The following is a 26,760-nucleotide window of genomic DNA, read 5'->3' as shown; positions in this document are numbered from 1 at the left end:
CCATGGGGAAGGAAAGGGATTTTAATGAAAAAGCCAACAGGGAGCCAAAGTGCAAATTGCCCCCTCCCCAATAGGGGTTCCATCCTGAGCCCTGTCTGTACTCCCTCACCCACCCTCAGGTCCCCAGCGGAGGCCTAAGGCCTGAAGTTTCTGCCTCAGGTAGCTCTTGAGTTGGGGCAGGCCTCTCTGAGACTCCAATTCTTCAAATGGCAGCTGCAGAGAGAAGACAGAAGATTACAGTGACTTGGCTCTTAATACACACATGGGTGGGGTGGGACAGGACTTCTCACCGGCAGGAGTTGGTAGCCCATTAGGCCCAGGTGCCGCTCCCTCAGAGCACGAGAGCCCAGAAGCACCCTGCCATCCCGGCAGAAATGCCAGCGTTCTCGCAGCATCAGCACCACCCTGAAGTAGAGTGGACCTGGCTCAGGTTGCTGTCGGCCCAGTAGCCAAAGACTCCCCAACCGTTTCATTTTCCTTACCTTTGGGTGGAGTGTTGTGTTGTGGGGTTAGAGCCAGCCTGGTCCTGTTGGCAGGACCGTGGTGGGTACGGCAGGAAGGGGTCTTGTGTCCTCATCGGCAGCACAGCACCAGAACTACCAACACAGAGCAAGAAGTCTGCAGGGCAGACAGGCCTTAGTCTTGTGCTGGCTTTAGACTGCTGGCCACCCATGTCCGTCCACACCTCACCTGTGCAGTAGCCCGGAGGCACAGTCAGGTCCTGGCGGTATTTTTCTTCCCCTAGCAGCTGGCGCAGCCCCTCGGCTACTATGTCCTTGTGACTGAGGAGAAAGGACAGTGGTAGAGGGAAGGTCCCTGTACCTGCTGAGCACTGCCACCCTGCAAAGGCCCTTTGCTGCCTCAAGGCTATTCTTCTGTTAGGAGACATGGGCTCTGGCTTTCCTACTCTGTGCTCCTGTGGCTGCCCCTCCTCTGGCCCACCTGTATTTGCAGCGGGCACGGTCAGTGATGAGGGGCTGTGGGAAGATGGGCACTCGCTGTCTTTGAGGAAGGCGGGGGCCTTGGTACCCTGGGAGTTCAAGCTCCACGGCCGTGTCGAGTAGAGAGAGGTAGCGTCGCACAATCAGAGAAGGAGGGGTGCCTGTGGGGAAGCAGGGACTGGGGGACACTGGGCCGCTGACACCTGGGCACACTCCTGCCCTGTAGCCCTTGGCCCCACCAACCATCCTGTCTGCATACCATTGATGTGGTTGATGAAACTGGGGGAGAAGACAAACTGCAGGGCTCTGAAAGGCAAGCACTGTAGCTGGCACAGTGACATCAAAATGTTGACTGTGGCCAAGGGTGCCACCCCTGCTTCCCGAGCCAGGATCCTCTCAAGACAGGGCATGAACTGCTGCTCCAGAGGCAGGTAGTTCAACCTCCCAAAGGGCAGGACCAGCTTCTGTACCACCTGCAGAAAAAGGCAGCGGCATCCAGCAGCAAACACTACTTTGCTTTCTTTCAGGGTCTTTGTCTCAGGTTAATTTGGAACTCCCTATGCAGATCAGGCTGGCCTCAAACTCAGAGATCCACCTTTCTCTGCCTCTGCCAGGATTAGAGGCACATGCCAAGTTCCCTGGCATGTTTGATAGGCACAACCTCAGGGAGGCCTGGTTCTATTAGTAATTTTCAAGGCAGAATGCCCTCTATAACAGCACACACTCCAAGTTCTGCTACATAAGTAGTATCTTCACAGAAGGGACATAACTGGGGACGGGGGGAGTGTATGGCCTGTAGATCTCTCTGTAGGAGTGGATCCTATGGAGCTAGGCTGCTGTGCAGGAGCTTTGGAGAGTTTCAGGGCTCCAGACATACTACTATACTGATTATGGGAACTGGACAACCAGTAAGCAGAGACAGATGTCCTGGACACAGAACACAGCCTGGGTAGAATGCTTGCTACAGAAGCCAGACAAGCTGGATGGGGGCTGGGCCCGACCAAGCAGCTGAGGATGACTCAGAGAAGCAGGGGAGGGTGGGAGGCCAGCCCACCTTGCTGTTGAGCTGGGCTTCCTCAACCACCAGGAAGTGAGCAATGGCTTCCAGAAGCTGGGGTTCCCGCAACCGGTGCCGGGCCAGGTGCTGAGCCAGAAGCACCATTACATGAGGAGTCAGTTCTTCTGGCCTTGCCTCTGTGAAGAACAGCCTGTCATACTGTGCCTTCAAGGAAGGCTGCTGGGGGCTAGACTGCGCTCCAGCCCAGGCACTCTATCCCAGCGGCTGCATCTCATCCCTTTGCCTCCCTTTTGCTTTTAACCCTCGGCACCTGCCAGGCTTCTGATCAGATGCTGACGAGGGTACCGCAGGAAATGGGGGCAGCTCAGGGCCATTTCCAACCTTTGCCCACCAAGGATGGTAGGCTGATGTGGGGAGGGTGGTTTTGGAAGGAGGCGGGACCTTCGCTCCTGCTCCAGGGCACACAGGAGCGGTCCATCTGATGGAAAGCCTGGGAGGGAGAGGGACAAAGACCATCCTAGTAAGAAAGCTGCGGTGTGCTGTCTTGCCAAGTGGAACGAATGAATCCCCAACTTCCTCTTCTTCATTTCTTGAGTGGGAAGGTGTACTGATTTCAGTGGAGAGAGGTGGTCACGTGAGCATGATGTATCAACAGTGTGTGGGGAAAGCCTTAGACAAGTCACCTTGTGCCAAGTCTAACAAAGTGATGTGGCTTCCTAGAGCGCTGTATTAGAAGGAACCTAGTATCCAGCAGAGGCAGAATGTTGGACATCCACCATGAGGATCATCCACCAGAGGACTCAGCATGTGTGCTTGGGGAGGTGCCATTACTAGGTGGGAATCTGAGAGTCCTCTGCTCTCTCTTCCGCTACTCTTCCCTAAACACCCACACCTTCCAACACCCTCCTCACCAAGTAAGACTGCAAGGTGTAGACACACATGGATGGTGTGCACGTCAAAGGAGGGGCAGTTTCGGATGATGAGCTGACTCAAGTCCCGCAGTGTGGCCTGCTCCACAGGGGAGGGCCTAGGCTGAGACACCAAAAGCTGTCCCAGACGGCGAAGGGCCACAGGGTAGTGATGAGCTCGCACTTTGGTGGGATTCTGGCTCAGCCATCGCAGCAGCTCCCCAGGGCTCCGTGCCTGTTCCAGAAGCCGTTGAAGGCCTTGCACAGGGCCTCCTCCAAAAGGTCGGTCCCCCGACTTGCTGGGCCCCGAAGAACAGGGCTGTACTGGCGGGATAAGCAGCAGACCAGACAGCCGAGCAGGGGAATTCTGGGCAGAGAGCAGGATTCGAAGCATGGAGGTGGGTGATGGAGACCCTGAGGGGTGGCCCAGAAAACCGGGTGAGGTTTCCTCCAAGGGGAAATAGCTATCTAGTCCTTACCTCACTCCCCACCCAAAAGGCCCCCTCTGGAACTCTTCCCCACCATGCTCCCTTTCCCCGTTCCTTTCTAAAGAAATCCTAATTCTTTAAGTGTGCTCGGTGCAGCTCTATACACATTTCACATACACATCTCCTTCGATGCTCCGTGCACGCTGATGAGGAGTCGCGGGGCTGCATTACCTCATTTCACAGGTGGAGAAACAAGGCCCAGAGCGACGAAGAGGTTAAAGACCGAGGTCATTCACAGGGTTAGTGGTCACACCCAGCCTGGAGCCCCGGTGGTCCCGGCGACGCGCCCTGCCGACCACCTCCCCTCTCGCTGGAGGCGGCGGCGGGGTGGGCGGAACGCGAGCTCAGCAGCCGGACGGTGCTGGGTCCCATGCTGGGCGCTCCCACTTACCAGCTGCGTGACCTTGGACAAGTGTCTCCGCCTCTCTGCCTAAGTCTCCTCACCAGTGAAATGAGAACACAGCGCAAACTCGCAGGGCGCGCGCTGGGCCCCAGTGCGCCGTCTGCCAAGGCGCGGGGTGGGTGCTGTCCGCGGGAGAGGCCCCCACACCCTGTCCCGGCCCTGGGAGGCCAGCAGCCCGTGGCCACTGTCGCTAACACCAACTCCCGCCGCCCTCCCGCGGCCCTCCCCGCAGACGCCACCCTACATGACTCCCCGGGCCCCGCGTAGGTCACTCTCTCAGTTGGTCTCGGGGCCCGGGAGTCGGGCTCCCCCCGTGGCCTCCTCATCAGCGGGCCACAGAGTCCGCCATCTTCCCAGCAGCCCCCGGATAGCCCCCAGACGCCAATCGCAGCTCAGTGCCAGGCAGCGGAGACGTGGCTCCCGGCAGGCGCTGCGAGCAGGGGGGGAGCCGTGGGTCCCGCCCCCAGCTTCCGGGAAGTGTGCGCGCGGCTGTGGAGGCGGTGCCCTAGAGCCTGGCCTGAAACCTGCGGGAATGATGGGGAAAGCGATGGTCCGCTGTCCAGCCCTGGGCAGCTGGCGCACACAGGACCTAGGGCAGGTCCCGTTCTCCCAGAATAAGGGCTCCCCACCCTCAAGCCCCGCACAGACACTGGGAATGAAAACGTCACAGTTTCTTTAATCTTCACAAAATTCCAGAAAACAGCTCCGCTTCTCTCAACTCCCCTTCACCAGTCTCCCAGTCCATCGGTCCCCAACTCAGCCACGGCAGCTTTTTGGAACTAGACGTACCTAGGTCCTCTGGCAGCACACTAAGATGGGCCCAGTGGGGTGGCCCGGCTTTGTGCCGGGCCAAGGCAGCGACAGCAAGTGCCTGATCCAGAAGAACCCACTGTCTGCGAAGGCTGAGGGCCAGCAGCCCCAGAAGATGGCCCCGAGATATGAAGATCACAGGGAGAAGCCCTGTGAGTCCTCTGCGGCGCAAGGCTGGGCTCCAGGGGAGTGGGAAAAGGCAGGCAGCGGGTGAGGTGGGCCTGGGCAGACAGCAGCTCCCTTTGCGCCTTGGGGACTGAGGTCCAGAGGGGCTGGCTACACTGCCAAAAGCCCGTGGAGGCACTACGGGCGATACATGGCAAAGGCCAGGAGACTGAGGAGCAGGGTGAAGCCGGCCAGGCCCAGGGTGGCTGTCAGGGGAAAGAAGGGCCGGTACTGGATCTGGCAGTACCAAAGCAGGAGCAGCAGCAGAAGCAGCAGGGGCAACAGAAGACTGCCGATTTCCAGCCCGGAGGGGCCGGGCTCTGACCCTGGTGGGCAAGGGGGATGTGGGGGACCGACTCTCGTGGACACGTGGCAGTGGAGAACGCAGTTGGGGGGGAGGTGGAGGCTGCCCAGTGTCTGGGTGTCGTCTCCTAGCAGTTGGCCTTGGTAGATGAGTCGAACCTGCTGTTCCCGGCCCGGAAACTGGGTCCTGAGGAGAGAGGGACCTGGGTAAGAGAGCAGGCCTCAGGAAGTCCTGGTCCTTTGCTCAGAGGACCGATCCCAACCTTCACCCCTGCACTCTACAAAGCACCCAGATCCTGGCCTCTGGGGGGCAGGTTTGAACAGATTAACAGCTATAGGGTTTAAGTGTCCAGAGGAGACAGTTTTCTCAAACAGAAAATAAGGGTGAGCTTCAAATATCTCTAGTGGCCCTTCTACAGTCACCCACCCCATTTTTAGGATTCTGTTCTTACCCTCTTCCCAGCTTACCTTTTCAAGGAGCCTATGGTGTCCTGAGGCCAGGCCCTGGCCACCTGCTCAGAGTCATTGAGAAATTTCAACCGTAGCACTAGGGGTTCCTGCAGGGAGTCAGGAGGTGGTGCTGTTGCTGTGACCTCGGTGTCAGGTTCTGGATGTGTTGATGGACCTCTGTGTCTCAGGCTGGGGCTCTCAGCCCCTGGGGCCTCCTCTCTGATGCTGTCTGTGGCTGCCATGGCTTCGCTGGGCTGTGCTGGGGTTGCGGTCCCTGACGGCTGTGGCAGGGGGTCTGTATTCTCAGTGGTATGTGTTGAGACCCAGGCAAGGGCCAGCACCAGAAGGCACGCAAGCACCGAAAAAAGGACAGTCACCTCATCGCCTACTCCTTCAATCAAGGCCATGGCACCTGAGTTGCCAGAGGTGCTACCGAGCTAAAGAAGCACAAGGATTGATGAGAGGCTGCTTTCTGACCCGACTTCAACAAGCCCTTGAATCCACTGTGCTACAACCCTCCCACCGTTCCAGTTATTCTGTCTTCTTACCTACCCCAGGATACAGACCGGTCCAGCATCCTGTAGTCCCAAATTTGCTTTCTTGTTTTGTCCCTTTCCATCACCAGAGTCCAAGTCTTAACTTTGCTGTCTGAGTTCTAGGTCTTCATTCAGCTCCCCAATTCACCCAAACCCTATATCCAAGTAAGGGCCTTGTTCTTCTAAGCGATCCTTCCTAAATTTAGCCTCCATCAAACTTTACCCAAAAGCTTACCTATACTTTTGTCCACTTCATCCCAAAATTCACTCCTTCACCTATTCCCAGCAAAGCTCATCTGATGCCCTGTCCTTTAAGTTTCTCTTCTCGACATAAGGGTCTCCTATAGCCCCTAACACTCCCCTTTACCATCTACCCAAACCCCACCCACAACACACAGAGCTTCCCAAAGCTTCCCAGACAACGCTAAACGTCAAACTCCGCCCTTGGCCAATCTGGTTGCCTATCCAGCTCGGCCCCTTCTTGGGTCCACCCAAACCCCACCCCACAGTAGCCCTACTCAGCGCCTGTGGGGGCAACCTTGCCAAACCCAGAGATCTCCAGACCCTTGATCCTTCCGGAGAACCTAGACTTAGCTCTCCCCACCCCCACTGCTCCATCACTCCTTCCATCAGCCCGCCTCCCTCTCCCTCCCCCCCAGCAGCAGGAGGGCACCAGAGATCTCGGGGCGGGGCGTGCAAAGCCCAGCTGTGGCCTGGGGCGACAGGGTGGGCGCGGTCACACGCGGCGACTCACCGCCCAACTCCACCAGCTCCATCTCGGCCCCTCGGGCACTTCCGGGCCGGAGGCACCGAGGTCGCAAACACCTGAGGTCCCTCTCCTTCCCCGCGGCTGCGACCCGGGAGCATTGTGGGAATTGTAGTCCACCCTGATTAGTTCCCGCCCTCCGCCCTAGGGACCCACGTCTCGGCTGGACCAGCTGTTCCCGGTACCCGCCGATCGTCGGTGGCCCGCGGGGACGACCCTAGGGGTTGTGCTTGTCCACAGAGAATTGGTCAGCAACGAGAACCTCCCGCTCCGCCACTAGCTGCTGGGGCATCTGTCACTCCCGACACCAACGTCAGCCTTCAGCACGTCAGAGCACCCGTGTTAGTGATGCAGTGATGAAGACTCTAGAGAACTCAGGTGGCCACTACTCGGACCTCGCCTACTGTCACAGTGGACGTCAGAAAGCATCTTGGTTTTCTAAATTGACTCTGTGACTCTGTATCCGAGAAGGCGTGGGTTGCCTGCCTCATTCGCTAGGGAGAGTGCCTAACCCCAGCTGTTCCCTTTCCAGGCCTCTCCCCCTTTGCTCCTACTGGATTGTAAAATTGGCATAGACTTTGGAACAGAGCACACATCCTAAGGCCTCTCGTAGGCTCATCAGCTACATAATCTCTGGTGGGTTATTAAATTTCTGAACAAGTATAAGTCTTTTAAGTCAGTTGTAAGGAAGAAATTTGATATTTTATTAAATAAGTATTTCAGCTATGTAAAATATATGTCACTGTATTTCAAACGTTTAGTATTAGTGCATTTGCTTCATTAAAACCTAAACTGAGAAACTAGCTAAGTATGGTGGCATATCCCTGTAAACCCAGCACTAAGAGTTTGAGGTAGGAAGATTTGAAACCACCTTTGACCACCCACCAACACTCTGTCTCATTCCCCAACATCTAAGAAAAAAAAAATGTTTCAGCACAGAGGATGTCAAGGTAGACCTGTGACAGCTAATCTCTGCAGATTCTTCCTTACTCCTCTGACCCCAAATAGCCACAGACATCTTGAATTGTGAATTTTATAGAGCGGTTTTTGCTTGGGAGTTTGAACATGCATGTGTGTATATGTGTCTGATGCACACATGTGAATGTACACACATACAGGATTTTTTTAAAATATTTATTTATTATGTATACAATATTTTGTCTGTGTGTATGACTGTAGGTCAGAAGAGGGCACCAGACCTCATTACAGATGGTTGTGAGCCACCATGTGGTTGCTGGGAATTGAACTCAGGACCTTTGGAAGAGCAGGCAGTGCTCTTAACCTCTGAGCCATCTCTCCAGCCCCACATACAGGATTTATTTGTCTCTGCTCCCCTATGCTAGGGTTACAAGCACTGGCAGCCATGTCAGGCTTTTGACATGAATGCTGTGCCCTCAAATTGAGGTCCTCATGTTTGCAAAGTTCTAATTATTGAAAATAGATTCATGTATTATATTTGTATGTATGTTTACCTGAATGAATATATATATTCACTATGTGCCTTACTGGTGCCTCTGTAAGTCAGAAGAGGACATTAGATCACCTAGTACTGGAGTTACAGACAGTTTCTAGGGGCCATGTGAGTGCTGGGAACCCAACCAGGTCCTCTGCTAGTGCTGCAAGAGTAGCAAGCTCAACAAGCACAGCAAGTGCTACTCTTAACTTCTGAGTCATCTCTCCAACCCATACAGGCCAGTCTGTCTTTCTTTCTTTCTTTCTTTTTTGGTTTATTGAAACAGTGTTTCTTTGTGTAGCCTGGTCTGCTGGTCTGTCCAAGAACTCACTTTGTAGACCAGGCTGGCCTCAAACTCAGAGAGATCACCTGCCTCTGCCTCATGAGTGCTTGGGATTAAAGGTGTGCAGCACCACCACCTGGCCAGAGACACTAGCATTACTTAGAATTATAAAACATAAGAACTATATGTTTTTGTGAGAAAAGCTATATTTTCTGTTTAATCACTTTATTTTTTCAGAGTAAGACCATAAAATTGACAAGACATTGCTAAAGCCATACAAACAGAAACACCCACCATTCTGTAGTTTGAGAGGTCCAAGTTTTCCTTAGTTTGCACTTGATCCTTTGGAAAGTAAGAGACATGTAGGAAGGAGCAGAGATGTGTAGAAAGTCAAAGATAGGCAGTTTTATTTTGAGAAAAAGTCCAGGTTGGTCTGAGAAGTGGGAAAGAATGTAAAAAAAAATAAACAAAAAACAATATGTGGGCAGGAAATATGCTTAGCAGTTAAGCGCAGTGGCATATCTGCTCTTTCAAAGGACCTAGGCTCATTTCTCAGTGCCCAGATGGCAACTCAAAACTACCTGTAATTTTAGTTTTAGAAGAAGCAGATCTCCACAGGAGTCAGGTACTTGCCTGCACGTAATGCACGTCCATACACGTAAGAAAAATAACATTCTGAAAGACAATGTGTGTAGCGTGTGCATGTGGCATTCAGTGCTAGAGCATTTGCCTAGCATGCTTAATAAGGTCCTGTAGTCCAACCAGGGGCATGTATCAATGGTGAAATGACCCACTTGAAATAGTTATTGACAACCTTGACAACCATTTTCTTTTTCGAGACAGGGTTTCTTTGTAGCTTTGGAGCCTGTCCTGGCACTTGCTCTGTAGACCAGGCTGGCCTCGAACTCACAGAGATCTGCCTGCCCCTGCCTTCCAAGTGCTGGAATTAAAGACGTGTGCCACCACCATCCAGCCAACAAACATATTAAGATATTAAAAGTTTTAAGTTTTTGGACTGGGTGGAGGTAATGAATGTCTTTAATTCCAGCACTCGGGAGTCAGAGGCAGAAGGATCTCAGTGAGTTCGATGCCAGTCTGGTCTACATAGTGAGTTCTAGGATAGCCAAGGATACACAGAGAAACCCTGTCTTGAAAAAGAAAAAGTTTTTGGTTTTTATTGATGTTAGACCAAGAGCAGGCATGTGTCTCTGAAACCTCTTGGTGTCCAAGCCCAGGGCTGCAAAGTTTTAAAGGGCAAAACCCACAAAGACTACAATTTACATCAAAATTAGATGAGGGTCATAGTAACCTTGAAACGTTTATTTCTGGCAAAGCATGGTAATTATTTCAAACATAACATGACAATTAATTTTTTGTTTTGTTTTGGAGACAGTTTCTCTGTGTAGCCCTGGCTGCCGTGGAACTTGCTTTGTAGATTGAACTGGCCTCAAACTCATTTAGATTCCCCTGCTTCTCCCTAGTGTTGGGACTAAAAGCATGCACCACCATGCCAGGCTCACAATTTCTATTTATATTGCCTTTAGTTATTTTAGTTTACTTTAATCATTTTGGCTAATATAACTGGACCATGGTTGAGGCCATGGAAATCTCAAATGTGTTGCCAAGGCAGACATGGTTGTTGGGGATAGAGGACTGAGAAATAGACAGGCAAACACAAGCTAAATAAAGTAGAGACAGAATGGCGTTACCTCACTCATTTCAATAGTATTCAGAAGATACCTGGGTGAACCACTGTTCTTTGTTGTGTTTTGTTTTGTTGTTGTTCTTTCTTTTTTTTAAATTTTTTTTTTTTTTGAGATAGGGTTAACAGTCCTAGCTGTCCTGGAACTTGCTCTGTAGACCAAGCTGGCCTGAAGTCACAGAGATCCACCTGCCTCTGCCTCCCTAGTGCTGGGATTAAAGGCGAGCACACCACTGCCCAGAGTTGTTTTTCTTTTCTTTTTTTTTTTTTTTTTTTGGTTTCTCGAGACAGGGTTTCTCTGTGGCTTTGGAGCCTGTCCTGGAACTAGCTCTGTAGACCAGGCTGGTCTCGAACTCACAGAGATCCGCCTGCCTCTGCCTCCCAAGTGCTGGGATTAAAGGCGTGCGCCACCACCGCCCGGCAGAGTTGTTTTTCTTTAAGGACAACTCTTCTGTGTCTATGCAGCATGTGCATACACATGAGCACCTGGTACCTGCAGAAGGTGTTTAATTCCCTGAAACTAGAGTTACAGATGGTTGTGAGCCACCATGTGGGTGCTGGGAATTGAACTCAGGTCCTCTGGAAGAGCAGTCAGTGCTCTTAACCACTGAACCATCTCTCCAGCCCCATTGATTTTCTTTTTTTTCTTTTCTTTTTTTAAAGATTTATTTATTATGTATACAACATTTCTTCCACGTATGTTTGCATGCCAGAAGAGGGCACTAGATCTCATTATAGATGGCTGTGAGCATGTGGTTGCTGGGAATTGAACTCAGGACCTCTGGAAGAGCAGTCGGTGCTCTTAACCTAAGACAGGTTTCTCTGTGTAGCTTTGACTGTCCTGAACTCGATATGTAGACCAGGCTGGCTATGAACTCAGAGATCTGCCTGTCACCCCCTTCCATCCCCAACTAGGATTAAAGATGTGGACCATCACTGCCTGGTGTTGCTTTTCTCTTTCAGACAGGTTTGGTGATTTTCTAGGCTCTACCTTCCTGGTACCAGGATTACAGGCACGTACTCATATTCAGCTGATTTGGTTTTTGAGACAGTCTCATTAAATAGCCCAGGCTGTCCTTGAACACCTGATCTTCCTACCCCACCTCCCCTGTGCTAGGATAACAGGTATACATCATGATACCTGTCATACTCTAGCAAATTATTCCACAGGGTCACTCCCTTGCACTTGCACAGGTCACCTCTTGGAGGTTTGGGGAATCTGCCTTGGGAATGTGGATTAATTAGCACCGGAACCTTGAAGGAAGCTCTCTAGCCCTAGTAGGGGACAAGATAGACAAGGGGGTAGGACAAGAAAAATTATGAGCCCTATGTGGGTTCTGGTGAATTTCGGTAATGAACCAATGAACTCTCCTCAGTTTGGCAGGGGAAGGTATTTTGGGAGAGGGCTATCACTGGGAGATAAGAATTGGGACACTATTGTTTCTAAGCGTCATTTGCAGGGCCCTCTGGTGAAACTCACGGAGAACTGGAAATAGGAGCGAGGGAACCCGTCCCTGTCTCCCAGCCACAGTCAGCAGTGGAGACCCGGGCAGAGAGCCAGGGAAGAGAACCAAGGCACGATCCCTAGGGCTGACCTCGAGGCCTGGGGACAGAGGTGCCGGTGCTGCACCAAAAGAGGGTGGCGCCGTTGGGCCTGTGCGAGCTTCTCGGCCAATCAACCCCATTTATCAGTACCCTCGGGCGCAGGGAACTGTTCGGAGTGGGCCAGGGATTCCACAGCGGTCTAGAGCAGAGCAGAGGTGAAAAGGCAGCTGGCCGGTCGTGGGGACAGCGCGGTCGTGTCCCCGGGCGGGTGGCCTCGAGGCGCCGAGGGATAAGGGGGTGGGGGGAACGGGCGAGCGGGCGGAAGGGCCTAGGCGGGTGGGTGGGGCCGCGCGTCGCGGCCAACGCGCGGCTCTTGGGGGTGGAGGCTGCTGAGCCTGAGCGAGAGAGGGGCGGGGGCGCAGGGCGACGCGCTGGGGGGCGGGGGCGGTTGGGAGGGGGGCTCGGCTGCGTGTGCCGGAGCCGGCGGGGGCGGCGGTGCGTGCGCATGACGCGGGGGGAGGGCCCGGGCCGCGCGCTCCCGGTCCCGTTGTTGTTGCCGCTGGAGGCAGCTCCGAGGCGGCGGGATCTCAGCGCCGGTAAACGCCGGGCGGCGGCCCCAGCGTGCGCGGCCGCGCCTTCTGGCCTCGGCTCCGGGCCTCATGCGCTAGCCCGGCGCCGCGCGCTTCTCAGTTCGGGTCCCTCCAGCGCCGCGCGCCCGCGCGCCCGCTCGCCGCCGCCGCCACCGCGCCGCCCCGGGCCCTGGCTGGGCCCGTTTCGGGCCCCGCGGCTCCGGAGCCATGAACTTCCAGGCGGGCGGGGGCCAGAGTCCTCAACAGCAGCAGAGCCTGGCGGCGCCGGGGGGCGGCGGTGGCGGTGGCGGCGGAGCGGGGGGCGGCGGGCAGTTCGGCGGCGCGGGGCCAGGAGCCGGGGGTGGCGGCCCCTCGCAGCAGCTGGCCGGCGGGCCCCCCCAACAGTTCGCGCTCTCTAACTCGGCCGCTATCCGGGCGGAGATCCAGCGCTTCGAGTCGGTACACCCCAACATCTACGCCATCTACGATCTGATCGAGCGCATCGAGGATTTGGCGCTGCAGAACCAGATTCGAGAGCACGTCATCTCCATCGAGGGTGAGCGGAGCCGGGGGGCTGCGGGAGCTGGGGCGCGGTGGCCTTTGCAGCGCTGGCGGGGGCACTCCACGGCCCGGGCCCGTGTTCGGGCCCGGCCCCTCTCTGGCGCTCAGGGGTCTTGTGGAGCTGAGGTTCGCGGTTTGCTAATTGGCGCTGCAGAGCCCCAGCTGGTCCAGGTTTTTCCATGTCTTAGCTAGGAACACTTTTTTTGGGGGGGGGGTCCGTCTTGAGCTAGTGGACACGCTTTTTGCTCTTCGTGACCCAGGAGGTGAAGGTGGTGTCGCTCCAAGGACTGATGCACTCTGAGTCGCCAAGGGCCTTGGGGCCACATCTGGCCAGGCATCAGCGGGCCGGGTGGGCGCGACGGAAGACCTTGGTGGGTTGTGAAGGTGGGGCCGATGCTCGGGAATAATCTTAGCTGATGCCGTGGCTCTGGCCGGCAGTAGGGGTAGAGGATCAGAACCTCGGGTTAGTGGATGGCAGTCTTCCTGGACCGCTCCCGCAGGCTTAGGAGGGTGGCGCACCCCGCGGCGCCCTCTCCCGACGCACACCCACCCCCACTCTTCTGCGGCCCGGCGGGCGCTGGCCTGGCCTGGCGCAGGGCTGGGGAGCTGTGGCCGCGTGGGAGGCGCTGGATGGTCCCTCTGGGCGCTGTCAGTGTCCTCTAACCCCCAGGACATTCATGCCTGCTTAGGTGGAGGTATATACATTGGGGCTACCGGATGCTGACTGACCTCCAGGGAGGTCGGACCTGGATATAGGGACTATAAACTCCAGACCATTCGCTGCTCCAAACAATGGTCCTTCCTGTGGGCACTTGGGTCATGAACTGGGGCCGCAGAAGGGCACATTAATTGGGGACACACTGCTGGCATGGAGCCCCACTACCTCTGGTGCGGTGGAGGCCGGCTGGCAGTAGCAACAGGCACCCCAGTGGCAGTGTTGACCTTCTAGCCAACTTGGACAGATGGGCCTCGCCCTGGTCCATCTGCTTCCTTTTCCAACTCTGCTTGAAGGGGGACGCCCACCAGCAGGAGGTGGGTTCTGCCTTAGTGGCAATGCAGGGAGAGCCAAGGCCAGTTGCTGCTGACATGGGGTTGAGAAGGGTATGCCCACTCTTTGGGCCCTATAGTTCAGATCCTGTTCCCAGCTTCATCTTGTGTGAGACTTTGGAGCCCTCTGTACTTGAACATCCCTGTTTTGCTTTTCTATTGTATCCATCGCTGATGAGTCTTGAATCTTACTTACGTGAGTAGACAAACCCCCCTCCCCTTAGATCTGGGCCCCTTTTGTTGTAACATCCCCTTCTGACTTCCTTTTGATCTTTTCCCAGCCTGCTTCTTCTCTCTCAAGGCAGAGCTCACTGTGAACTAATTAGGTGACAGAAAAAACTCATTAACATGGATTTGAGTAAATGGCCTGATTCACTGCTGTGGTTGGAGACTGGGAGGTGACATTTGTGTGTGCCCAGGGTCTTCAGAAGAGATTCAGAGAGGGTGAGGCCAGAAGAAGCTGTTCTCTGTTCTGGAGGAAGTACGAACTCCCAAGATGATTTCCCTTGCCTTTTTGGGAGGATGAAGCAACTTACTGGATAGCCACCAGTGTGTGTAGTGTGTGTGTGTGTGTGTGTGTGTGTGTGTGTGTGTGTCTGTGTCTGTGTATTAGCTGTCCCAGAGACTTTCCAGAGCAGGGAGAAGACAGGCTGAGTGGGCTCCACATCTAATTCCTGTTTATTAGTATTAGTGACCTAAGTCACTCTTACTCACATATCAGAGTGGTCATGTTCTGTGCAAGTCATGGTCCTGGGAAGTACTTGGTTTGGTGTTTAGCTCTGTCTTGAGTTCAGCATGATAGGCAACATTTCCACTCCTAGAGCCCTCCCCCAGACTAACTTCCCCATTGTGGTTTGGAAGTACCCTACCATTCCATCTGCTTTGCCTGGAAGCTTTATGTCACCATCGTGAAATCCTGGGACCTGATGATCACTGTCACCAGACTGACCCAGCTGCTTCCCAAACGCCAAGTCTCAGCTCTGTTGTCTCCTCCCTGTCCCTGCCACCCTGCTCTCTGGAGAAGAGTCCTAGCACCTTCTTCCACCTTCCCCTTCTGGGCCTCTCCTGGGAGCCTTTTTTTTTTTACCCCCACCCTGCTGGCTTTCACACTTCTATCGCCCCAGCTTTTCCACTGTAGGCAGGCTACAAAAAAAAAAAAAAAAAAAGCCCAAACCCAACCAACCAGACTCCTCCACTGTTCAGCCCTGTAACGCTTCCTGCGGTAGAATTCTCCATCTGCCTAACCATATTGATCTGTCCTATAAGGCAGTGTTCCCACCTTGTCCAGGGTAGGAAGATAGTAGCATCTTGGGTTTGCCCTTGTTCTTTCTGTTTGGCTGAGCCCCCTAAGCCCAGCAGACCTAGACTATTACATAAACACAGAGTTGCCGGCAGCCTCTGTTTCCTTGTGCAAAGGGCTGTCTTTTACCTGGCTTCACTTATCTTTGGCGAAGGGCTTATTTGTCTTATCAGAGGGTGACAACTATTTAAAACTATTTAAAACATTAAAATTCCTTTCCTAGTCAAGAGAGAACACCTGCCCATCACTAGGCCCCAGGGAATGAAAGAAGCACCCACCAGGAGCCAGCTTTGGGGCCTGGAAGACCCATGCAGGACCTCTGACCCACTCAGCCTTGCCAGTGAGAAACTGAGGCTCAGAGAAGGGAGGGACTAATGCTAACCCAGCCAGACAAGTGGCTTGTGATCAGCACACTCTCCCAAAGAAGAGTTCCCCCAACTTACAGGAGTCTCCTGGCTGTAGAAGGAAGAATGCAGGGACAGCGGGGCTTCAGTTGATGGCAGTGAGTGGGGGCCAGGGAGACACTAGACCTCGCCATCCAGAAGCCCAGAGAAGGTACTGGGAGATGCGACTCCAGTGCTTTAGGAAGACAGCCTTGGGCAGGTGTGTGCCTGTGGGGTATGGGTCAGTGGGGCCTGGAAGTGGACAGTACCTAGGTGTGTATGCCATATGGCCACTGTTGTGTTTGCATGGAACCACTTTGTTTTCCACTGGGAGAAGTTCCTTTGAGCATTCCTGTCCATCTCCTTGGATTGTTCTCAGCCTCATTCGTGCAGTTCCCATTCTGCCTGCCTTCCTACCCAGACTGTGGCTTAAATGATATCCCAAAGGGCTGATCTCTGTGAGTTCAAGGCCAGCCTGGTTTACAAGAGCTAGTTCCAAGACAGGCTTCAAAGCCACAGAGAAACCTTGTCTTGAAAAACAAAAACAAACAAACAAACAAAAAAAAAGATATACCAAAGGAACTGGAAGGAAGAGATAATGGGCTTCTTCCTGTTTGCATCAAGCCTCTGTTAGACAGAGAAGGGGCCAGGTATATTGGGAAAGCCCAGAGGAAGCAGGAAGAGGGTTCCAGCCATAGTCCCCGCATGACTCTCCTTGGGTGTTATGACTGCATATTCCCATTGTCCTGCGATTTCTCTTACCATATCCCTGCCATAAGGAAAGGACATGGAAGCTAGTTCCATTTAGAAACAGGAAGCTCCTGAGCTCCTAACTTTACTGATTATTCTGGGTAGTCTCCACCTGGCCAGGATTCTCACCGCAGGATCTGCTGTCTTGTGCAATGCCCAAGCTAGGCTTTCCCCAGCGGCCCCAATTGCAGGTCAGGAATGGGCTGGAACCTACATCTGTCACTCTGTAATTCCTACAGTTAGCTATTTTAGTGGGGAAGGCCTATTGGGGGCATGGCTGCTTATGTAGAACTTTGCACACAGGGGTTCTAGGAATTCTGAAAAAGAGGATACCCCTGTGGGGTGCTGGTAGGCAGCAAAAAGCGTATTTGTTCCCAGTCCATCTCTTTAACTCCTACTGGGTGGCCCAGTTGCATCTGGGACCTCAGAATACTGGAGTACAAAGGCAAGAAAGGAGAGGAGACATGGTAACAGCTGCCTTGGGATGGCTCAGCAGGCAGGAGGTATCTGAGGGAACCGGCATGGTGTAGCGCTGAAGCTGTTTTTTTTTTTTTAAACTAGGGTAAAGCTGGGAGACCCGCTTCAGAGCTAGAAGGGACAAGTGGAGGCTCTGCTCCCAGAGTCCATGACCTCAGAAAAAGCCCCTTCATTCCATTGACTCCAGGGTCAGTGTCTGCTATTCCTCCCTCATGGGCAGTCTTCGCCCCTAAGTACCGCCTGCTGTCTTCTTTTCCTTCTCTCCTCAGGTGTGAGCTGGGTGTGGTGGGTGGGAGGCTTTCCCACCAGAGGGGACAGGATTATGTTGGGGTGGTGTGAAAACAACATGTATGTGGTAGGATTCAGGGTGTATAGCAGTTGGTCTCTGTGTCCATAGGGAACAGATGGGTGAAGTGGGCAGGACCCTGGAGAAGGATTTTTTTTTAATTGAAAAAAATCTTTTTTCATATGATACATTTTGATTGTGGTTTATCCCTTCTTCCTCCCAGGTCCTCTCTACCTCTCAACCCACTCAACTTTATGTTCCTTTCCACTCCTCTTTAAAAAGAAACACACCACACACAACCCTACAAAAACAAACTAAAATATACGAGAAAAAGATCAATAAGACAAAATAAAATTCTCAAACAAAACAGCATGAGGTGAAAAAAAATCTACAAAAATACCATTGAGTTTGTTTGGTGTTGGCCAATTATTCCTGGACATGGGGCCTGCCTTGAAGTGTGGCTAATATACTCCATTGGAAAAAACTAATTTTTCCTTTTCCAGGGAATATGAATGTAGATAGATTCTTGGTTAGGTGTGGGAGCCTGTGTCCACTTCCTCCCCTCAGTACTGGGACCCAGTACTCCTTGAACCTATGAAGGTCACGTGGACACTCTCACAGTCTCTGTGCGTTCACATGTGTGTCAGTTTCCCTGGCGTCATCTCTGGCCTCTGGCTCGTACCGGCTTCCTGTCGCTACTTGTGCATAGCTCCCTGAGGTTTGGAGAAAGGGCTGATGAACGTCCCATTTAGATCTGAGTGACCTAAAGTCTCTCTTTCTGCACCTTGTCCAGTTGTGGTTGGGAAAGGAATTTTTATTTATATCCATCTTCCAAGATTGCAGGAAACCACGGGAGTTGGTGCTTCCTTCTATGTGACATAAGGTGGCCTGGGAGGGTTCAGTCAGGAGTGTGGAGTGGCTTGCGTGAGGGTAGGCCCCTCGCCACGTGTGCATTTGCCTGTGAGTCCTTGGCCGGCTGTTAGCATGTGTCATGTTGGCCCGGGTGTAGGGGAGCTCTGGCCTCATCAGGCAGGCGTTACAAGGGCCCATGGGGACTTGGGGAAACACATGCCTGCACATCAGCCTGTAATGCCACATCCTCTGTCAGGGGAGCTGAGTTTAGTTCCATCTGGTGATGTGCCCCACTGTTACCCTCCATCTCACAGTGTGTGCCCAGGACAAGGAGCTGCTCGCTTGTCCAGTGGATTCAGCTCTGGGGTGGAGGTGGGACAGGAAGCTGAGCGGGCAGATGGGGCAGGGGTGTTGCCTGCTAGCTCTCTATGCTCCTTGGTCTTAAACTATGTCCTGAAAGCAAGACAAACTTCCTCGGTATTGCAGTTTCCCCTCGTTTTCCCAAAACGTCCTTTCCATTTTGCACATGAAATGGCCTGGGACTTAGAATAGCCTCCCAGAGGCCCCCCAAATGAGCTACAGGGCCAGGGCCTTGGCCTGCTGTTCCTGCTCCTCACTTGGGAGGACTAAGAGGGCTTGGTCAGATGGGCTCATGGTGGCACATGGTTGACCCACATAAATGGCTCTAAGGGAAGTGTTTGAGATTCAAACAGCCCTGGAGTTTAGCTATTAGAAACTTGTGGGGTCTAGTTTGCCATGACTCAGACCTCTTTATCCCTGCTGTAACTTTCTCCCCCCCCTCAAGATTTAATTTAATGTGCATTGGTGTTCTGCCTGCATGTATGTCTGTACAAGGGTGCCAGATCCCCTGGAACTGAGTTACCCACAGTTGTGAGCTGCCATTCGGTGCTGGGAATTGAACCTGACTCTGGAAGAGGGGTCAGTGTTCTTAACCGCTGAATCATCTCTCAAACCCTCCTGGTGTAATTTTTTTTTCAATTTCTAGACTCTCCAGCTGAAGCATGACACTTGATGTTTTCACTTCCAGTCAGCTGAATGCATGGAGATAGCATAAATGAAGAGATGCCTACCCCAGAGACATTACAATATATATATTTTATTTATTTAAAATCTCAGTGTGCGGCCGGGCGGTGGTGGCGCGCGCCTTTAATCCCAGCACTCGGAAGGCAGAGGCAGGCGGATCTCTGTGAGTTCGAGGCCAGCCTGGTCTACAAGAGCTAGTGCCAGGACAGGCTCCAAAGCTACAGAGAGACCCTGTCTCGGAAAAACTGAAAAAAAAAAAAAAATCTCAGTGTGGGCTAGAGAGATGGCTCAGCCATTAAGAGCACTGACTGTTCTTCCAGAGGACCCAGGTTCAATTTCCAGCACCCACATGGCAGCTCACAACTCCAGTTGCAGGGGACCCAATACCTATGGCAAAACACCAATGCACATAAAATAAAAATGAAAAAAACACCTTCGCTAAGTAGTAGTAGTGCAGACCTTTAATCCCAGCACTGGGGAGGCAGAGGCAGGCAGATCTCTGTGAGTTCGAGGCCAGCCTGGTCTACAGAGCAAGTTCCAGGACAGTCAGGGCTACACAGAAAAATCCTGTCTTGAAAAAGAATAACAACAACCCAAAGCCTCATGTGTGCCATCATAGTTGTGTATGCCTTTGATTCCAGCACTTGGGAGGCAGAGGCAGTTGAATCCATATGACTTTGAGGCCAGCCTGGCCTATGTTGGAAGTTCCAGCCAGCCAAAGCTTTACAGAGACCTTATCTCCAAGTAAATAAATAGTACCAGCCTCGTTTGAAGGACTGAAGAAATGGCTCTGTGGTTAAGGTCCCTTAGTGCTCTTTTAGATGCTGAGTTAAGTTCCCAACATGTGCATCACAATACATAACCTTCTGTAACTACAGTTCTAAGGGATTTGATACCCTCGTAGGCCTCAAGCACATATGTGGTACAATGTGTACATGCACGCAGCTTTAGTTGTGTTTCGGTTTCTGTGATAATTCCAAAACCAAAAGCAACTTGGCGAGGAAAGGGTTTATTTCACCTTACAGCTTATATCCCATCTGGAAGGGAAGTCAGCAGTTACTCAAGGCAAGCATCTGGAGAGAGGAATGCTGTTTACTGGCTTGTTCTCCAGGCTTCCATTCAGCTACCTTTCCTTTTTTCTTTGTTGTTGTTTTTACTTTTGAGATGGGGTTTCTCTGTAGCCCTGGCTGCCCTGGAACTCACTCTGTAGACCAGGCTGGCCTTGAATTCAGAGATTTGCCTGCCTCTGCCTCCTTAGTGCTGGAATCAAAGGGAAACACTACCCCACAGGTTTCAGCTATATTTCTTAAATCTCCCAGGACCATCTGCCTGGGCTTGGCAGCAGTAGGCAGTCAACTGATTGGTGAACCAAAAAAATGTTCCACATGCTTGTCCCAGACCAATCTGATGGGGCATTTTGTCAGTTGAGGTTCCTGATCCTCAGATGACTTTAGGTTGTTCACAGAAAAACTATCCAGCACAACTAAAATACTCACATACACAAAAGTCTTTCTCTACTTTTGGTGTTTTTGAGACAGGGTTTCTCTATGTCACCCTGGCTGTTCAGGAACTCACTATGTAGACCAAGCTGGCCTCAAACCTGAAGATCTGCCTGCCTCTGCCTCCCAAGTGCTGGGATTAAAGGTGTGCACCACCACGCCCAGCACTAAAAAAATCTTAGTTAATACATGCTTAAAAAAAATACATGCTTATGTGCTTTAAAAAAAAAAAGTATGTGTTTATTATACCCAACTGATACAGCACAGGAAGTTTAACTATGACTGTCCTGTCTTCCTACCTAGACATTCTGTCAGGAGCACCTGCCCTGCTTCCTTAGGCTCCTTTCCAGACAAGGTTTCTCATTGAACCTGGCCTCGACGATTCAGCTAAACTGGCTGGCTGGGAAGTCCCAGGGAATCTCCTGTCTGTGCCACGTTCCCCACTGCTGTGGTGAGCGGCACATGCCACCATACCCAGCTTTTCTGTGTGGGTGGTTGGAACTGAATTCAGGTCCTTAGACTTTGTTTCTTTGATTGAGACTCAGTGTGGTCCTAACTGGCCTGGAACTTGCTACGCAATCGAGAATGACCTTGAACTGCTGCTGCTTCGCTGCTTTTTCCTTTCCAAGTGTTGGGGTTACAGGCAGGCAACATCATGTTGGCTTTACACTTTTCAAGAAAGATTTATTAGCCAGGCAGGGGTGTTGCACGCCTTTAATCCCAGCACTTGGGAGACAGAAACAGATGGAGCTCTGTGGGTTCGAGGACAGCCTGATCTACAAAGTGAGTTTTAGGACAGCCAGAACTACACAGAGAAACTCTGTCTTGAAAAACCAGAAAGAAAAAAGATTTATTTTATATGCATGAGTGTTTTGCCTGCTAGTATGAATGTGCATGCCTGGTACCAGTGGAATTGGAGTTATGGATAATTATGAGTTGTCATTTGGGTTCTGGGACCTGAACCCCAGTACTCTGCAAGAGTTACAAGTGCTTAACCACTGAGCCACCTCTCCAGCCCCTCCCTCCCTCTCTCTCTGTCTCTCTCTCTGTCTCTCTGTCTCTCTCTGTCTCTCTGTCTCTCTGTCTCTCTCTCTCTCTCTCTCTCTCTCTCTCTCTCTCACACACACACACACACACACACACACACACACACACACACACACACACACACACACACACCGTACTTGGCTTTTGTTTTGTGGCAGATGCTGCAGTGGCAGAAGAGGAGCCAGAGGTTTGGCTTCTCATAGTAAGAATCATTTGTTGATTGGCAGTCCCCTGTGTAGGGAGTTAGGGAGTGAGGATGCTAGGTCCTTGTTCCTGCTCTGCGTCTGCCTGACTAGGACAGTGAAGGCAGTTTACTTCATGGCTCCGTGCCTATCTCTCCAGAGTCATATCTCAATTATGTCTACCTAAGAACTGTGCGGTTTCAGTATTTAGAACCATCTCATGCTTGTTTTTGGGCCAGGGGTCCTAGCTGCCAACCAGGGGACTGAGGAGGACTACAAGCTCAGTACAGAGCCCTCTCTTTTGAGGCTTCTGTGATGTCTCACCTTAAAGCCTACAGGGGCTCATCAAGGGAATCGAGTCTGTGGGTGGAAGGAGAGTCTACACATTTGACATGTCTTAATCTTGGTGAGCTTAGAACAACAGGATCTTACATGAGCTAGGCTAGTGCCTGGTACGTAGCCAGCCCATGTTGATGGCAGTCATTATTTCAGAAGGCTGTGCAGAATCCTATATATGGTAAGTGCACACTGTTTATTACCTAGTTGTACATTTGTGATAGTTTCCTTTGGATCGTTTCCCAGATGAAGATGGTAAGATACAGAGTTCGCACATTTTTAGGACTTCTGCCACTGTTCTGACTCCCAGGGGTGGAGATAGCCTTTTCCCTGCCTACTTCCCTGACAGAAGAGAAAAAAATCAAAAAGGAAAAGTTGAAATGGCTTTCCCTGTTTCTACCTATATTTCTTTGATTATAAGCTTATTTGTTTTGCTATTTGATTGTTTTTATTAGGGAGAATCATTAAAGGTTTGTTGGACTAGGGGTGGAATACTTGCTTATCAAACAGAGTCCTGGCATCCATTCCTGGCAACACACACACACACACACACCATTCCTTCTCATTTGATTTAATTCTGCTCCTTTGTGCAGGCTCCTTTAGTGTTATTCCTGTTTCTGTTCAGGCTTATATTGAATTGTTTCTCTTTTCGGGGAGTCAGGTCAGCCCTTTTACCCCATACCGAGTTTTCTTGTCAGCACTTTGGCCCACTGTGCTCTAAGCAGGACTGACAGAGCTGGTCCCTGATGGGGACTCTGTCCTTGACCGTGGTGGTACCTGCTGCATGGTGGTAGCTGTTGGACAGTGCTACCTTTTCTTTGCCTCAGCTCCTCTCCTTGGGTACCACCTACCGCCCTAGCATATGCACCCAAACCTAGCTTAGAGTGGATCAAAGGCAGTCCTGAGACTAGGAGTCCAGATGAAGGGTGAGGGCAATGTAGGCCCTTCAGGTGCTCCTGACAGGCAGGGCCTCCGATTCGTAGCATTTGTGGGACAGTGAGTATCACTCTTGTTTGGAGTATATTATTTTCTTTTAAGTTTTATTTATTTATTATGTATACAGTGTTCTGCCAGCATGCCAGAAGAGGGCACCAGATCGCATTATAGGTGGTTGCTGGGAATTGAACTCAGGACCTCTGAAAGAGCAGCTGGTGCTCTCAGTGCTCTTAACTTCTGAACCCTTGGAGACTGTTTTCTGTTAAGACACCCTAACTATTTTATTCTGAGGAAACTTGTGGAGATTTGTCTGCTTTCCATGATTCAAAGCTCTGCTTGCTTGACTCTTGGCTCAAGTTTCTTCTTAGCCTTCTACATTGGAAGAAGTTGTCTAAGTGTAAGGAACCGAGTTAAGAGACGCGTTCTAGGGCTGGAGAGATGGCTCAGTAAATAAAAGCACTGTTGCACAAGTCTGAAGGACCTGAGTTTGCTCCTCAGAACCACAGTGGAAGCCAACTTCTTTTTTTGGGGGCCGGGGGTTTCGAGACAGGGTTTCTCTGTAGCTTTGGAGCCTGTCCTGGAACTAACTCTTGTAGACCAGGCTGGTCTCCAACTCACAAAGATCCAACTGCCTCTGCCTCCTGAATGCTGGGATTAAAGGTGTGTGCCACCACCGCCCTTCTGGAAGCCAACTTCTTAAAGTTGCCCACTGATTCCCCACCCTGGAGCATACACCTACACACACATGCGTACACATGCACAAACACAATTAAACAAACAAAAATAAAAATGACTGTCAGTATGATGGCTCAACCAAGTTTGACAACTCAGGTTTAATCCCTGGTATCCACATAGTAGAACCAACTTTTGGGAATTGTCCTCTGGCCTCCATATGTGTGCTGTGACCTGCTTGTGCACATGTGCATGCATGTACACAAAATAAGTAAATAAATAAGTGCATGTAAAATAATGAACAAACAAATAAAACTGCATTCTGGATGATTCCTTCAGTCTCTGTCCTTTTGCCTTTTCTATAAATACCCCTTTTTATGCAGTCATTTAATTCCTTTTTCAGTTTTGCAGATTTATCTTTACTCTGTGTGTGTTGTGTAGGCCTAAATATGTATAAATGGTGTGCATCAGTGTCAGTGTGCCAGTGTTCACGGAGGCCAGAAGAGGCCATTGAAGTCCCTGAAATTACAGATAGTTCTGAGCTGCCCCATGTGAATATCGGGAACTAAAGACTTCTGCAAGAGCAGCAAGTGCTCTTGTAATCACTAAGCTGTCTCTCTAGCTCCTAACAAATATTTTTACTTATTTACTTTTTGTTGGTAGGACAGCACAGGGTCTCCCTATCTAACCCTAGTTGGCCTCAAACACATAGCCACACAGCCTCCCTGTCTCAACTTTGCAAAGGCTTGGGATTACAAACAGGTGCTACCATTCCCCAGTTAATATTTATTGAGCACCCACCAAGGTGATTGATGGCAAATATATCCACTTGAAAGCATTACAATATACTAGAAGGGTTTATTTTGCATTTATTAATTTGTGTGTGCACACATGCAGAAATAAGTAGCAACTAGGGAATTCTTTCTATCACATGGATCCTGTGGATAGAATTCAGGCCATCCTGCTTAGTTGCAAACACTTTACCTTGGCTGAGCCATCTTGCCAGTTCTCCTACCCCCTCTGCAGTGTTTAGCCCTGAATATTTTCTGAAAACCTAGAAGTATGACTTTTATGTTTAGTGGTTCTTGTTCATGCTTCATACAGTTCTGTCGAGGGAGTGGGAGGAGGGTGGGAGAGAGGAAGTATGGCCACTCTTCCTGCTCCTAGGGCAGTCTGGAAGGCCATGTGAGCTTTGCATCCGGCAGCATCCTGGTCACGTGTTAAGATTTTCCTGAGAGAGGGTGAATGAACTAAAGGCCTCACCCCATTCCGGCAGTTTAGGCAAGGACTCTTGTAAGATGTTTGTGGTTTGTCCTGACTTTATGGTAAGAGGCATCATGACTCTCACAACAAGCTTGTGCACACATTCTTCTTTTGGAAACGGGAGGCACTAAGGAGCCCCTCCAACCCTCCCTCTAAGGTTTGTTCCTTGTTTTGTCTCATCCGTTCCCCCTTCCACCCATCCCCAGCTTCAGTGAAAAAGTAGGGAGGATTGAGCCGGGAGTGTCCCAGAGTGCTGCAGCAGTAACTGCATGCCATAGCTGACTCCTTATTCCCATATCTGAACCCAGCAGCCAGCAGTCAGACCCTGTTGTCCTCTGCCGTGCGTGCCGCTCAGATGGGACACTCCAAGCCTCCACAGGTCCAGTTTGGAGAGGCCTGAAGTGGTCATCGTGTTAAGAGTTAATTCTCAGGGCAGTCTTGGCCCACACCTTTAGTCCCAGCAATTGAGAGCAGAGGCAGGAGGGTCTCTGTGAATTTGAGGCCAGCCTGATCTGCAGGACAGCCAGGGCTACACAGAGAAACTCTGTCTTCAAAAAAATCAAGCGAACAACAACAGAAAGAATCCGTTTTCTTCATCTTTGTCACTGTTAGGGGACGATGCTGTCCTAACCTGTTTAAGCTTCTTAAACATATTTGGACCCTTAACAGAGCTGGTTCAAATTCTAGAGAGCTTCCTTGCTGACCTAGCGCCCAGAATATTCTTGGCGTGTGCACTTCTTTGTGTAGGACTTGAACCCTTGACCTGTCAGGGACAGACAGGTCACTGCCCTTTTATGTGTGGGAAACATTCTCTCCTAGCGGCCACACTTTTGTCTGTGTACTGGGTTAGACTGAACCTGTCTCTGTCCCAAATTAGTGTCCTACCCCCCCAAACCACCATCAGTCTACACATCCAGCCCCTCAACTCTGTCTCCAGCCGGGTGCTGCCTGCCCTGCCTGTCACGCTGTCCTGGAACTCACTCTGTAGACCAGGCTGGCTTTGAACTCAGGAGATTCACCTGCTTCTGCCTCCCAAGTGCTGGGATTAAATGTGTACACCACTATGCCTGTCCTTTTTTTTTTAACGAGTCCAGGAGTTGTGGTCCATCTTAGGCAGGACCAGGTGACTCTGAGGACAGCATGGGACCATTTCAAATATGAACATTGGCATCTTCCTTTTTCTGAGCTATGAGACCTCCTTCCCAGTGTCTTAGACCTGGTGACAGGGATACATTCCATGGACTTTGTTGAGCACTAGACATTGATGGTACTTGGGTAGGATAAGGAGAACGACTGGACTCTTCCTCAGAGGAGGGCCTAGAATAGGCCAAATTCAGGAGTATGGGGACACCATCTTAGGGAGCTTGGCAGAGGATCACTTTCTGGATACTCTGACTACCCTATCCCTTTCTGCCTGGAAGCCAGGGTGAACTGGTATACCCAGGAGGAAGATACCATGGGGGGAAACTGAGGGCTGGCAGAGGTGTGATCTAAACATGGGGATCACAGCCATTTCTTAAAGATTTATTTATTTACTTATTATGTATACAGTGTTCTGTCTATCTGTATGCTTGCTGGCCAGAAGAGGGCACCAGATCTCATTACAGGTGGCTGTGAGCCAGAACGTGGTTGCTGGGAATTGAACTCAGGACCTCTGGAAGAGCAATCAGTGTTCTTAACCTCTGAGCCATCTCTCCAGCCCACAGCCATTTTCTTGATCAACAATACAGTCCGCTGGGCCAGGCACCCAGATTGGAAGTAGGGTTAGGGTGTGTGTGTGTTGGT

General features: G+C 51.4%; 3 protein-coding genes across 15 annotated transcripts in view; 1 reads left to right on the top strand and 2 right to left on the bottom strand.

Annotated features, from left to right (window-relative positions):
- Positions 1–3: 3 nt before the first annotated feature.
- Fastk (Fas activated serine/threonine kinase) lies at positions 4–4,194 on the bottom strand. Of its 5 annotated transcripts, none has more exons than XM_075955344.1 (10): positions 4,003–4,185; positions 2,871–3,281; positions 2,270–2,449; positions 1,996–2,135; positions 1,201–1,414; positions 943–1,102; positions 691–782; positions 483–618; positions 291–405; positions 4–213 (listed from the first exon to the last, which is right to left on the bottom strand). In XM_075955344.1, exons 1-10 carry the CDS (start codon positions 4,082–4,084, stop codon positions 106–108), a joined length of 1,638 nt encoding a protein of 545 aa, XP_075811459.1. In that variant the 5' UTR covers positions 4,085–4,185; the 3' UTR covers positions 4–105. The 5 variants fall into 5 exon arrangements, with proteins under 5 accessions (XP_075811459.1, XP_075811462.1, XP_075811463.1 ...); XM_075955347.1 differs by lacking the exon at positions 4,003–4,185 and adding an exon at positions 3,747–3,875; XM_075955348.1 differs by lacking the exon at positions 4,003–4,185 and adding an exon at positions 3,527–3,783.
- A 220-nt stretch (positions 4,195–4,414) lies between these two features.
- Positions 4,415–6,843, bottom strand: Tmub1 (transmembrane and ubiquitin like domain containing 1). 3 transcript variants are annotated; one of them, XM_075955352.1, is made up of 3 exons: positions 6,777–6,843; positions 5,505–5,923; positions 4,415–5,223 (listed from the first exon to the last, which is right to left on the bottom strand). In XM_075955352.1, the coding sequence occupies exons 2-3, from the start codon at positions 5,891–5,893 to the stop codon at positions 4,872–4,874; spliced, it is 741 nt and encodes a 246-aa protein (XP_075811467.1). In that variant the 5' UTR covers positions 5,894–5,923; positions 6,777–6,843; the 3' UTR covers positions 4,415–4,871. The 3 variants fall into 3 exon arrangements, with proteins under 3 accessions (XP_075811467.1, XP_075811465.1, XP_075811466.1); XM_075955350.1 differs by lacking the exon at positions 6,777–6,843 and adding an exon at positions 6,039–6,462; XM_075955351.1 differs by lacking the exon at positions 6,777–6,843 and adding an exon at positions 6,035–6,168.
- Positions 6,844–12,423: 5,580 nt separating this feature from the next.
- The window catches only part of Agap3 (ArfGAP with GTPase domain, ankyrin repeat and PH domain 3), a 50,366-nt gene continuing 36,029 nt past the window's right edge, over positions 12,424–26,760 (top strand). For all 7 annotated transcript variants that reach the window (XM_075955338.1, XM_075955335.1, XM_075955337.1 and 4 more), the window contains exon 1: positions 12,424–12,896. In XM_075955338.1, the coding sequence (XP_075811453.1) occupies positions 12,569–12,896 (328 nt within the window). In that variant the 5' untranslated portion in view covers positions 12,424–12,568. The remainder of the gene's footprint in view (positions 12,897–26,760) is intronic.

The sequence above is a fragment of the Microtus pennsylvanicus genome, chromosome 21 (assembly GCF_037038515.1).
Source record: "Microtus pennsylvanicus isolate mMicPen1 chromosome 21, mMicPen1.hap1, whole genome shotgun sequence".
In the NCBI taxonomy this organism is placed as follows: Eukaryota; Metazoa; Chordata; class Mammalia; order Rodentia; family Cricetidae; genus Microtus; species Microtus pennsylvanicus.
This window is presented reverse-complemented; position numbering and strand designations above follow the sequence as displayed.

Coding starts and splice junctions, on each gene's coding strand:
- Fastk (XM_075955344.1), bottom strand. CDS start 4,084: ATGAGGAGGCCACGGGGGGAGCCCGACTCCCGGGCCCCGAGACCAACT. Junction 2,136..2,269: donor TCTGATCAGAAGCCTGGCAG/GTGCCGAGGGTT, acceptor TGTTCTTCACAG/AGGCAAGGCCAGAAGAACTG. Junction 406..482: donor ACACAACACTCCACCCAAAG/GTAAGGAAAATG, acceptor ACTCTACTTCAG/GGTGGTGCTGATGCTGCGAG.
- Tmub1 (XM_075955352.1), bottom strand. CDS start 5,893: ATGGCCTTGATTGAAGGAGTAGGCGATGAGGTGACTGTCCTTTTTTCG. Junction 5,224..5,504: donor ACCATAGGCTCCTTGAAAAG/GTAAGCTGGGAA, acceptor CTCTCTCCTCAG/GACCCAGTTTCCGGGCCGGG.